Source organism: Eubalaena glacialis, chromosome 2, assembly GCF_028564815.1.
Source record: "Eubalaena glacialis isolate mEubGla1 chromosome 2, mEubGla1.1.hap2.+ XY, whole genome shotgun sequence".
Taxonomy (NCBI): domain Eukaryota; kingdom Metazoa; phylum Chordata; class Mammalia; order Artiodactyla; family Balaenidae; genus Eubalaena; species Eubalaena glacialis.
In genome coordinates, this window is record NC_083717.1 from 109,610,921 (window position 1) to 109,624,797 (window position 13,877).

General features: G+C 38.4%; 1 protein-coding gene across 1 annotated transcript in view; it reads right to left on the minus strand.

Annotated features, from left to right (window-relative positions):
• Nucleotides 1-13,877, minus strand: part of RTF1 (RTF1 homolog, Paf1/RNA polymerase II complex component) — a 44,804-nt gene that overhangs the window by 16,250 nt on the left and 14,677 nt on the right. Inside the window, exons 3-4 of the mRNA XM_061180474.1 lie at nucleotides 4,699-4,846; nucleotides 3,104-3,308 (exon numbers count right to left, since the gene is read on the minus strand). Of these exons, the coding sequence (XP_061036457.1) occupies nucleotides 3,104-3,308; nucleotides 4,699-4,846 (353 nt within the window). The remainder of the gene's footprint in view (nucleotides 1-3,103; nucleotides 3,309-4,698; nucleotides 4,847-13,877) is intronic.

Consider the following 13,877-nt stretch of genomic DNA (forward strand, 5'->3'; position numbering starts at 1 on the left):
ATCATTAACCATTAGAGAAATGCAAATCAAAACTACAATGAGATATCATCTCACACCAGTCAGAATGGCCATGATCAAAAAATCTACAAACAATAAATGCTGGAGAGGGTGTGGAGAAAAGGGAACCCTCTTGCACTCTTGGTGGGAATGTAAATTGATACAGCCACTATGGAGAACAGTATGGAGGTTCCTTAAAAAACTAAAAATAGAACTACCATACGACCCAGCAATCCCACTACTGGGCTTATACCCTGAGAAAACCATAATTCAAAAAGAGTCATGTACCAAAATGTTCGTTGCAGCTCTATTTACAATAGCCAGGACCTGGAAGCAACCTAAGTGTCCATCAACAGATGAATGGATAAAGAAGATGTGGCACACATATACAATGGAATATTACTCAGCCATAAAAAGGAACGAAACTGGGTTATTTGTAGTGAGGTGGATGGACCTAGAGACTGTCATACAGAGTGAAGTAAGTCAGAATGAGAAAAACAAATACCGTATGCTAACACATATATATGGAATCTAAAAAAAAAAAAAAATAGTCATGAAGAACCTAGGGGCAAGATGGGAATAAAGATGCAGACCTACTAGAGAATGGACTTGAGGATACGGGGATGGGGAACGGGAAGCTGGGACGAAGTGAGAGAGTGGCATGGACATATATACACTACCAAACGTAAAATAGATAGCTAGTGGGAAACAGACGCATAGCACAGGGAGATCAGCTCAGTGCTTTGTGACCACCTAGAGGGGTGGGATAGGGAGGGTGGGAGGGAGGGAGACGCAAGAAGGAAGAGATATGGGGACATATGTATATGTATAACTGATTCAATTTGTTACAAAGCAGAAACTAACACACCATTGTAAAGCAATTATACTCCAATAAAGATGTTAAAAAAAAAAAGAAACCAAAAAAAAAAAATAATAAATAAATATTCTTTAAAATATTAAAAAAAAAAGAAAAACCTAAAAATAGAACTACCATATGACCCAGCAATTCCACTCCTGGGTATATACCTGAAGAACACAAAAATGCTAATTCGAAAAGATACATATACCGCCATGTTCATAGCAGTATTATTTACAATTGCCAAAATATGGAATGAATGGATAAAGAAGATGTGGTGTATATACATACAATAGAACTACTCAGTCATAAAAAAGAATGAAACTTTGCCATTTACGACAACATGGATGAACTCGGAGGAGACTATGCTAAGTGAAATAAGTCAGACACAGAAAGACAAATACTGTATGCTATCACTTATATGTGAAATCTAAAAAATACAACAAACTAGTGAATATAACAAAAAAGAAACAGATTCATAGATATAGAGAACAAACGAGTGCTTACCAGTGGGGAGAGGGAAGCAGGGAGGGGCAATATATTGTATGACACAGGGAATATAGTCAATATTTTATAATAACTATAAGTGAAGTATAACCTTTAAAAACTGTGAATCACTAAATTATGCATCTGTAACTTATATAATATTGTACATCAACTATACTTCAATTTTAAAAAAGTTAACAGCTTATATTTACATTATGTTCTTATACGTATTATCTTACTGAGGACTTACAACAATCCCCAACGAGGAAGCTGAGGCAGGAGGAGGGTAAATGACTAATTCAGATAACCTGGCCAGTGAGTCTGACTTGAGCCTAGATTTTCTTTCTTCTTCTTCTTTTTTAAAAAAAATATTTATTTATTTGGCTGCATTGGGTCTTAGTTGCAGCACACGGGATCTTCGTTGTAACATGTGGGATGTTTCCTTGTGGCGCACGGGCTCCAGAGCACACGGGCTCAGTAGCTGTGGCAGCGGGCTCTCTAGCTGCAGCGTGCAGGCTGTAGAGCGCGCAGGCTTAGTTGCCCTGCGGCACGTGGGATCTTAGTTCCCTGACCAGGGATCGAACCCGCATCCCCTGCATTGGAAGGCAGATCCTTAACCGCTGGACCACCAGGGAAGTCCCGAGCCTAGACTTTCTGATGGAAAATGTCAGTGCTCTTTGCACAACCAAGCTACCTTTATGCTGCCTGCACTTACCTTTAAAAAAAAAAAAAATTTAAATAGAAAAAGAGGAAGCTCTAGAATAGGTGAAGAATCTAACAACCAAAAATGATACCTCACTACTGGTGTTGCTGGCTATAAAACAGGATGCTAATGGTGTTTACATTAAAAAGATGTAGAAAGTTTCCTAGTTACCATATTGTACTGCCTTGTAGCTAAACAAATGAACTACAAAAACCTCCATTTTCTGTGAATGGCTCTGAACTTCTGTCTTAATTATCATCACTGTAAACATTCTTCCAATCACTAAAAAAGTCACTGAATCAGTCAGTCAACTGCCTCATTCATATAAGGTGAAAAATAAAAAACCCAAGTTTGAGATCAGCCACCCACTACTCTTGAGCTACTTTGTGATTTTATCATAGGGCCCTATTGCCCTTATATGAGAACCTCTTGTTATGCTCTCCACAATTCAGAAATACAAATTTCAGAAGTCATTCTTAACCATCTGGCAACTGTGGTCGTTTCTTAAGTCCTGTTTGTTCCAATACAGGTAACCGTGGAAGCATTCACACTCAAAACAAATGTCTATTACTTGCTGCTGACTGAAAGCCAAACATTCTTGTCTAGGATAACTCACCAGACTTAATATGGTCTCCAGAAGGGACAGACAGGCTCCCAGACGAAATGGGACTAACTGCTGCCAAGGAAAATGCTTCTGTTTCTTTCGCAATATTAGGTAGGTAGGGAAGGATCCAAATTGTGAGGACTATTTTATCTCCTGAGACAAAGTCAAGTTTATTTTCACCTTGAAATTCTGTTAGGAGATGAGGAAAAACTTCTGCCATTTAAATATAGCAAAAGTAATCCAAAATACTGAAGCAGCTTTGTATATCAAAAAGCAATTTAACATTTGAGTTTAAAAAAAAATACAAAAAGCATGCTGGGAGGATAGTCAGATTCCTAACTCATAAATAATGAGGAGAAATTTCAAGTCTTGAATCCTGTGAAGACAGGGCTCCAAATGTGAACTCTGGGAAATTACTTTATTATTTTATTTTATCATTAAGGAACTACCACTTTACCTTTTTTTTAACACCTCCCTCTTCTCTATGCGGTTGAACAGTTCTTGCTCTCTCTCCTTTTCCGTCATCTGTTCCAGACGGGCCCTGTCTTCCTCATCTCCCATGAGGTCTTCTCCATAGCCATCATGGAATTCCTCATCTTCTGAGGAAGAGTCTGAATCTGAACTGGAGGAGGAGCTGTTGCTGTCAGAATCTGACACTTCACCTGCAACAAAGGACCAAACACAAGGTTAGGTGATGCTGCAGAAGACAGAGCCACAGGTGGCCCCACAGTGTTGATAATCATTACCCCTTGGCTCTTCTAGGTGAAGTGGAACATGGGCATCTCACCTCCCTTGGGAAAACCCTTGGTCTGCCTTTGGCAAATGCAAACACAGGTTACAGAAACTTAGGCTGGATTAAGAAACCAGCATGATCTTTTTAATTTGACTTTTGTATTTTGAAAAAATTACAGACCTACAGAAAAAAGTTGCAAGAATAATTCAACTCCCGTACATCTGTTACTTAGGTTCACCCATTGTTAACATCGCCAATTCACTTTCTGTCTACATACATAAAACAATTTACACATTTTTATCATTTATTTTGCTGAACTGAGAGTAAGCTGCAGAGATTGTGACCTTTCACCCCTAAATACTTCTTGTAAAAAGGACAGTCTCTTATATAACCACGTATACAATGATCAAACTCAGGAAATTTAACATTTAAGAAATAGCATTATCTGACATATAGTCCATACTCAATTTTCATAACAAGTATAGGGAGATGATTTGAGACTGTGTAAACATCTTGTTCCTCAACAAACTATCATCCAGTGGTTTTAACACTCATCGATAACACTTCAGTAAATCAATTATTACTATGATGGCTGAAAATGGTGATTGTCTAACTATACTTTCTTCTACATTTATTAGTTGGCATTTAAAAAAATCAATGTTTTAATAAGTCATTAGATTGATTAGTGAATTCCTAATGATATTGGATCTTGGTAGGACAAAGGGTGATGGAAAAAAGCATTACATATTGTAACTGAGTATTTATTAAGTTAAACTAGCAATTTTGTGCTTGACTCAATTTGAGCTAACATTCACAGGCATGTGCTTAAAAAGCAGGTTAGGCCAATTCTGTACAAGCCAGTTTGTATATAAACATTATTACTCAGAACAAATATAAAGTTTACCATTTTAGTCCTGGAACAAGTTCACTTTCAAACTAGTGTTAGTAAAAATTCTCATTTCGAAACAACATTTTTTACTGAGTTTTGTATCTGGTTCAAGGATTTTCCCCCTATGAATAACCAAGAAAAAGGAAAGAGAAGGCACTCAAGTTAAGGTGAATGGAGACTCTAACGCAGGGAATCCTCATGGGTTTCCTGGATGGGTTTCAAGGGCCTCACTAACGCTTTGGAATGCATGTATTTTTCTTGCTTCATTCAGATTCTAAACAGACCATGACCACTGAAAAGATTAGAGACCCCTGCAATAAAGGCAGAGGCCATACTGTAATTGTAATGCAGGCACCTTTTCCCTCCATTTCTGACTCTGCAGCTTCTACTAAATAAGAGTTCACTCCCAAGTCTGCACCACTTGACTCACCTTCCTCAGGGGCTGAGCTCTCAGCTGAACTGTCTTTGTCCGAACTGCCTGAGGAAGCAGTTTTATTGGCCTGTTTCTTCATGGTTCCTTTCTTCTCTATTTTTCTGGCTTTTCCTTTCTTCTTATTTTTATTGCTCCCAAAAGTCCACTACAAGGAAAAAAGAAAAAGGAAAATTGAACCAGGGATTTTATTGAGAAAAGCTGTAAGTTTCAAGAGTTAAGAGTCTCTGACATTCATCAAAATGATTACAAGTCTCTACTGCTTTGGATATGAAACAAATACACTTTATAAGATGAAACATATTGAATCTTGAAACCTTTGTTAAAACTTCATAACCTCTGGTTTGTAATTTCTTAATGTCAGTAGATAACTGATATAATAAACATAAAATTTAATTAGTATACTTTTAATCAATAGAAAAGCAAATATATCAACTTAATGGCAAGTCAACTGAGTTAACTAAAACTCAGTTGGTACAGGAAACAGCTTCTAATGTTTCCTGTGGCAGAGAGGTCAGCAATTGCTAGAGATTGGTATGTCTGGGTTTCAGTACACAGTGCATGGTTGAGTTCTGGAGTGGGTCCCAGGAAAGCAGGGAATAAAGCTTTTTAGCAAGAGAAAACTTCAGAAAACACAGGGAGAAAATGATGAAGGCCACTCTTTGGCATGGATGGTAGTATCACTGGTACCAACTCCAAGGAGTCAGAAAGTATAACAGATCATTAAAATATATATATATATATACATATATGTGTGTGTGTGTGTGTGTGTGTGTGTGTGTATAGATTTTTTTAAATCTGCATATATTACACTACAACATAATGTTTACATTGGATCTGCAATAGGAGATCCCATACATCTAAATATAAGGAACCTGCAACTTGTATTATCAAAATAACAGGCAGGCAATACACAATTGATCACTCCAAGGCCAAAAAAATCACCTTCATCAAGCACTTTAATTATAAGTCTGAAAGACCATAAAATCATTTTTTAAATTCACAGAGACTATTTAGTTACATTAAACCATACCTCCTTTGATATTTTAACTTGTCAATTTAGGAGAATGATTTTAGGTGAAAAATACTTTACTTAGAAACTTTATTTTATGTACTCTAAAAATAATATTCATAACCAGCAAGGGCCTACTGTATAGCACAGGGAACTATACTCAATAATAACCTATAATGGAAAAGAATCTAAAAAAGAATATATATATAAAATAAAATAAAGTAAAATTCAGGACTTCCCTGGTGGCGCAGTGGTTAAGAATCTGCCTGCCAATGCAGGGGACATGGGTTTGAGCCCTGGTCCGGGAAGATTCCCACATGCTGCGGAGCAACTAGGCCCATGCACCACAACTGCTGAGCTTGTGCTCTAGAGCCCGCGAGAAACCACCGCAATGAGAAGCACATGCACCACAACGAAGAGTAGCCCCCTCTCGCCGCAACTAGAGAAAGCCCGCGCAGCAACGAAGACCCAATGCAGCCATAAATGAATAAATTTATTTAAAAAAATTAAATTAAGTTAAATTATTTAAAAAGTACATATAAAAACACTGAATCACTTCGCTGTACTCCTGAAACTAACACAACATTGTAAATCAACTATATTTCAATAAATATTGAAAAAAAAAAACCCGGAAATTGTAAAACAAACTGAGACAATACTAAATAAACAAACCAACCAACCAAGGAGGGGGAGGATAAAAAATCAAAATAATATTCATCTTTCCATCATCACAGATTGAATTACAAATCTGGTATTAACATAAAAATTCTTTTTTTTTTAAATTTATTTTATTTATTTATTTATGGCTGTGTTGGGTCCTCGTTTCTGTGTGAGGGCTTTCTCTAGTTGTGGCAAGCGGGGGCCACTCTTCATCGCAGCGCGCGGGCCTCTCACCACCGCGGCCTCACTTGTTGCGGACCATAGGCTCCAGACGCGCAGGCTCAGTAACTGTGGCTCACGGGCCCAGCTGCTCTGCGGCATGTGGGATCTTCCCAGACCAGGGCTCGAACCCGTGTCCCCTGCATTGGCAGGCAGACTCTCAACCACTGCGCCACCAGGGAAGCCCTAACATAAAAATTCTACATCTAATATTTAACAAAAGCACCAAGTCTTTGCTCCTTCTATAATGTGATCATATTATAATGTGATCATAAATCTACCTCCTACCTCACAATAGCCAAGATCAGAAGTAAATTTATTTTGGAGTTTTTTTGGGGTGTGGGGTGGAAGGATAGTTCTGATGAGGTTTCCAACTTAGAAATGTTCCAGGTGAGCTATTTTTAAGAACTACAGTCTGTTAATTTACATTGATAAAATATTGTGAAAGGGCACTATTTTAATCTTCTGATTTTTTATTTTAATTTACTCTTAGTTATTTTAATTGCCACTTTATTTCTGTACTCAGGAGCTAGGAAGAAGGGACAAGTGAAAATAAAACAGCTCCATGTTCTAGAATGATATATTAAGTGAATAAATGATATATTAAGTAATATACCACTTATGTATTAAGTGATATACATTAACAGCCACTTCTCTTTATAAGTGAATTTACTTCTCAAACTTTTAACAATTCAACACTTAGATCACTATTTAGAAAGAAATCCTAATGCTTCTCTTCTAAAAGCTATTTTTCAACCATTTGAAATCTTAATCATTCAAGAAAGATACTTTTTAGGTCAGTTTGAAAGAATCCAAAAGAGGCCAAAATGTTCAGTTTCATAGTTAACTGCGCTAAAATATATCAACTTCCTATGCTGAGAATACAGATATTACTAGAGGCAATAATGTATAAAACATCTTCTGCATTGGCTTTGTTTACAGGAAATAGCACAACTATGCACATAATAGTCAGTATTTATTGGTTGGTTATGAAAATGAGCATGACCCATCTCTTCTAAACAGGGTACCTTTCTGTACTTCTTTGTACAGAAATCCCTTCTTTGTACAAAGAAGTCCCTTTGTACTTCTACCTAATGGGAATATGAAGAGGCTGAGAGCATAAAGGGTGAGCTACCAGGGTCACATGTGTGTTAGAGTGGCTAGATCTATTTTCACCTACAGATTTGGATTTCTCACCTGCAACAGAGCCAAATTCTGAACTTCCAGGGTGGGGGGAAAAGGGGGATTGTGTATGAGAGTAAAAAAAAGGCTTAAATGTGAAGTCACACAGGTGAATCCAATTCAGGAGGTGCTAGAAAGCTATCTGGTTTCCTTATCCTTCCACTGTCTATCTGCTGCAATCTGCCATTGCCTAAGCTTAGCAACTGTCATCTATAGCCTATGATGCTTATCCCCTGGAGGGGAGAGAGAAAAGATAAGAGTTAAAATAGAAGAAATAAAATGTTTCAATTTAACAAGGGCTTGCCTGGCTGAACCTGAGTGTGGGAAGGGAACCTTGGTCTTTTTCCTTCCAACACAATTTTCAAAAGAAATGAGATGACAAAGGTGCCTCACCTCCCATGAGGCTAACTCAATAGAGTCTGTCATGCCAATGGCAAACAACCAAACTCACTATATATGACAGGGTTTTAGGGAAATAAAATAATCACTTAAAATATGGGGACCAGTCTCATTACTCCTATTTAATATAGAGAAAGAGACTCAAATGGGTACTGATAATTTCCCAAAAGATTTTTTTTCCTGCAGAGTAGATCGTATTTGTAATATTTTACATTTACTCCTTTAAACCAGAGGCTCCTGAGTGTTTTTTTTGGTCTGAGCACATATTTTAAATATTTGCCCAGTACCTCTTCTCTCAAGATCACAGAATCTAATAAACCATAAAGGAGATGGTCAAGACTTGTGGTAGGCAAAACTGGCATAGAAATATCTTAACCCAGCCATTAGCCCAGAGATTGCTCACCTATTCTTGCAAAAGCCTTATTCTGTTGACTCTAAGACAGAAGGAAAACTAATTCTTTCATTGCCAGAGTGTGGTAGTAAATGGAGTCTAAAGAGTACAGTACAGGATTAAAGAGATGCTCTCAGGCTTTGCCCATCCATCAGAGAGTAGAAGAAATGACCTGGCTTTTCTTAATTTGTTTTGGGAACTATGGCTTCACTGAAAGGCAAGCTCTGTTGTGACCTTAAAAGTGCTCTAAAATGCACCACACAGAAGGCAAGAATGAGAAAATGAGTGCCTGCTGATCTGCATCTGAGTACAGAGGCCAGAGCATCCCCCAAGGAGAGCTGCTTAAAAACAATCTGGGAAAGGGAAAGGGTCCACTGTCAGTCAGGACTCTAATACACACTGACACCCTGCTTTTCCCAAGCATTCTACATGCATGCAGGCTCACACAAAACACCAGGAAAGTATTACGTATAATGCAGTGATGAAAACCTAAAACAGTGACTAGAAGGAAGATGTCTTCTTAACTAATAAATTAAAAGAGATTAGCACTTTGACTCTCACTGCTGTAACTGATACTCTAATGGACGGCAATTATCTAATGATACAAGGAGGGTTAGAAAGTACTACATAACCCTGTGCCAGACTGAGAGTGTAGGGGTTGTTATAAGCAGGTCCCTACTCTGGGAAGCAGCTGACCTTCCTGGCATTCAGCTGAAAGACAGGAAGGAACATGGGGTGGGGAGTGGTTGCCTTGGTCTTGGGTGCCATTGACATGCTGAGTACTTTTATCCTGGAGGCAGAAAAGCAAAGAAACTTCAACATTTCAGAGAGGTTATCTCTAATGGACAAGGAAGATCATATTCTAGGTCTCAGGACCCAGAGTAGAAACCATTGCAGCCCAGTTACTCCTGAAACGAATTTACAGTGAAATGAAATACTCTGAGGTAAGTAGGGTTCAAGAAGAACAGCTGGGCTAGTGATAAACTATGGGACTAGAGGTTAAAAGAACTGGAATAAAGGCCCAAGCCCTCAACCTGAGACTGTTTCCTTATCTGTAAAGTAGGAATAATAATACCACCTTGACCACCTATCAGGGTAGTGTGAGACTCAAAGGAGACAGAATAAAAGACGCTAAGAGCACATTAGAAACCATGAAGTTCTATATAAATGAAGGGTACTATTTTATGATGGAAAAAGGAAACCAGAACTTCTGGGAGCCTGTTTTCTTATCTGAAATAAGGGAATCTAAATGATCTCTACGACCCCTTGGAGTTTTAAAGTTGTAGGATTCTATATGAACTGAGTGTTACACTAAATTGAAGTGTTTGTCAAAAGGATTCGGTAGTCATTATTCTAGATCTTAACAGTAGCCAACAAAGAGGTGTGTGGAGAGGGCATGGTTCCTGATTTAGGTATTTTTTCCCTGTGAAGACACTGAAGATAGAAAAGGGTCAGCAAAGTTGAAGAGTATATGCAAATGTCAGCCTGAAGAACAGTGAGGAATAGCTAAGTTTTCTTTTCCCTTAAAAGAAATTAATTATTTGTAATTAATCAAACAAAGTACAAAGGGCACTACTGTATCTTATAATCAAGCAATCACTTATATATAACTGGAAAACACAGAGAATCCCTACACTCAATCACAAAAACTTATAGTCTGGTTATGGAGATAAAAACAAAAGTGAAACAAATGATACCAAAAAAATGTAAAATATAATCAGTACTCCACTGCACTGTTTGGTAGGAAGTGTCAGAATTTGTTGTACACAGTTTAAGCAAGTGGGCCATGAAAATCACTTTATTTTTCTTGTGATGAGATTTTAGGTATCTAGATAAATGAGGTGCTACTGTATGGTAATCTACATAGCCAAGAACTGAGAAGCATGCTAAAAAAAAAAGGGGGGGGGGACTTCCCTGGTGGAGCAGTGGTTAAGAATCTGCCTGCCAATGCAGGGGACACGAGTTGGAGCCCAGGTCCAGGAAGATCCCACACGCCATGGAGGAACTAAGCCCATGCGCCACAACTACTAAGCCTGTGCTCTAGAGCCTGCAAGCCACAACTACTGAGCCCGCGAGCCACAACTACTGAAGCCCGTGTGCCACAACTACTGAAGCCCAGGCGCCTAGAGCCTGTGCTCCTCAACAAGAGACGCCACCGCAATGAGAAGCCCGTGCACCGCAACGAAGAGTAGCCCGCGTTCGCCACAACTAGAGAAAGCCCGCGTGCAGCAACAAAGACCCAACACAGCCATAAATAAATACATACATACATACATAAACTTATTAAAAAAAAAACGCTTATGAGAAATTCAAATAGCTATTGTTAAATTCAAGTACTAAAGCAGAGTATTCCAACCTAAACTCTATGGGGCTCCCTGGTTTCCTGACCCCAGAGCAGATCAGAGACATAGGAAGGTGGAAGTAGAGCAGATTACTAGGAGATGAGAACAATGGCCACTGCTTAACTTCGGTACTGGGGGAGAAAGGAAAGATAAAAACCAGCACCACAGAGCTTGGTATTTTGGAAGTCATTATTTCACAGTATAAGAACTGTCATTCATAATCATGACTAAATCAGTTTAAAAATCTATATATAATAATATCAAAAAATTTTTCAAATATAGTGGTTTTATATTTTAAACTTTCAAGAGTTTAGTTTTAGTATTGGGATATTTCATCTATATGGAACATCTTTTTCCAGAGGTATTGTGTGTATGAAAACCTTACTAAATGAATATACACACAGGAAAATATTAGCTTAGCAGTGAAGGTCTTTATCAGTATGTGCTGATTATGTATTATCTGCATGGTAAAGCAACAACAAAATGCTCTTGGGTATCTAGGCCGACTTCCTGGAAAAGTTATTACTAAATGAATTTTAAGTAAAAGTTGTATCTTTTTCAAAATGTTCTATTACTAAAAATATTGGAGCCAGCAAGCGATAACATAGTGGGAATAGGAGTGCAACTAGATCAAAGTGGGAGCGCTCAAAAGATTAAATGGGAAAAGAGAGAAAGAGAAGAAGCTTCAGAAAGAAAGAAAGTAGAAAAAAATGGAATGGGGGAAAAGCAAGAAGAGGCCAGAGTCTCTGAAGAGGTAGTAAGCTGGAGCATAAAATGTATCCAGGAAGTTCTGGGGAAGAAAAAACAGGTGACAAGTGCTGAACTACAGGGCTGGGCCAAATGTTTTTATTTCTCAAAAATGTTGAAAACAGGACTGTACGTGAAGCTTTTTAAAATAATCATTCTCGCTCAGACACAGGGCAATAGAACATAATTCAGCTGTTTCCTTACTTTGTCTAATGTAGTTATATTCAATTTTGAACAACAGATAAAGGGTTTTCTTGTTATCTATTGATAACATGATTTTTACTGGTAACAAGGGAAAATCTAGGCTTTATTCTTATTTCTTATCTAGGTGCAGCTATCTGTTTCCACGAGATTCACCATGTTTCTAAAAAGGACTCTGAAGTACCCAATTTAGGACTCTGTTCCTCCTAACAAATGGACTTTTTTGTTTTGGCCATTTTTTTTTAAACTTTAAATCTCATGAATGAGCACTGCTAGCTCTCCTCCTCCTAACCCTGTTATTTTTCTTCCCGGCCACTCCTGTCCGCACCCTTGGTGGTGGCTTCTCTTACCAAATGCTTTCAGGGACAGGAAGTGACAGCACCAAAATGCCACACCACAGCATTATAACCTACCACTGAGGTGTGCTTTGCAATTTCCCAGGCTTGGTCAATGTAAACCTTACAGAAAGAGTTCTACTTCTCATGTGCCTAAGATATGACTGAGAATAATTCACTCATCAAAAATAATACACAAGATATCTACTATTCTCTCCTTAATTGAAGCTTTATTTTTTGCCATGCAGCACAGCTTGTGGATGTTAGTTCCCTGACCAAGGATTGAACCCGGGCCCTTGGCAATTAAAGCGCAGAGTCCTAACCACTGGACCACCAAGGAATTCCCCCTAATTGAGCCTTATACTTAATAACCAATGTACCCACTTTTTTCTGGATAGGAAACTTTCATAACTTCTCTGTGTCCCCCTCCCCACCCCCATCAATTAGCTAGATATCTTCTTGCTCTAAAGTCAGTGCATGTCTCTCCTTAAAACAAACTAGCCATTAACCTCCTAAATCAGTTGTTCCTGACTAGTTTTCTGTCCTAGCAAATCTGAGGAGAACAACATACTTCTTTCTACCTGTATTCATCATCATTAATGACAATAAACAAGAGTCATGTGGGAGGGGAAAAGGGTTGGGAGGTGTATTTGAAAAAACTCCAGAGTAGCTTCTAGTACAAGCAGGCTCCATCTGACTGAGAACTGCCATTTTAACAACCAAATTTCTAAAAGGTTAGTTCGTAGATAATAAGGATATTAAAGCCATAGCAGAAACTAGAAAACATAGCAAATTATTTCAGTATATGGGTTTCACCTACAAAGATGTATGAATATTCATTATGAGAGAGAAAAAAAAACAAGAGCCTCTGTCTCAAACACTGTTCTAAGGATCTCTCAGAAGTCCCCTACCCACTCTAAAATATCTCTATGGCAGCCATAAATCTGAGTTTACAATACCACTGAGTTCTCTAGTGGTTGGCAGGATTTTTAAAAAAAGGATTTTCTTAATTGTCCAAAATAATGAAGTATTTACCCTAACTTTGGGGTGCTCTGTGCTTAAGCTAGTAGCCTGGGCCAGAAAGTGATAATGCAGACCAAAAAACAGGCTCTTTTCAGAATGGCCATGATATAGAGACTGCTATTCCCAGTGCAGGGTGAGGAGGGACTAGAGTAGAGCTGCCAGAAGCCAGTGGGCCAGGGGGCTGGGACTTGGAGGCAGCAGCAAGAGCTAAGAACCTTGGGGGGAAAGTTACGCAAACTCTCAATCTCAATCCCCACTAGACAGGGTACAGCTTGCCTGTCAGCTTTTTCTCCAATAAGTACATAAGTAGCTGGTAGCATTCTAAGGGGAAGACTCTCAGACTTGGTTAAGTAGCTGCGAGTGACAAAGGGAATCCTAAGCTGTAAATATTTTTACGGACGCTGGATCTACCCTAGCACAAGTTTTGGGCTCCTCTAATGCTGTGCAGTTGATACATACGTTGACCTTCTGGTAGAAGCAGCTCAAAAGGATGAAGGGAATCCCTACAGCAACTGCATACTTAGGAGTGATTTAATGACAGGAATATGGAAAACAAAATGCTTCAAAGGATAGTTATTGATTGTATCTCAAGGAAGTACAAAGACAATAAACATGTTACAGGGTATTCCAAACACAACACAGATTCAAACTTAATATCCCACAGCAGC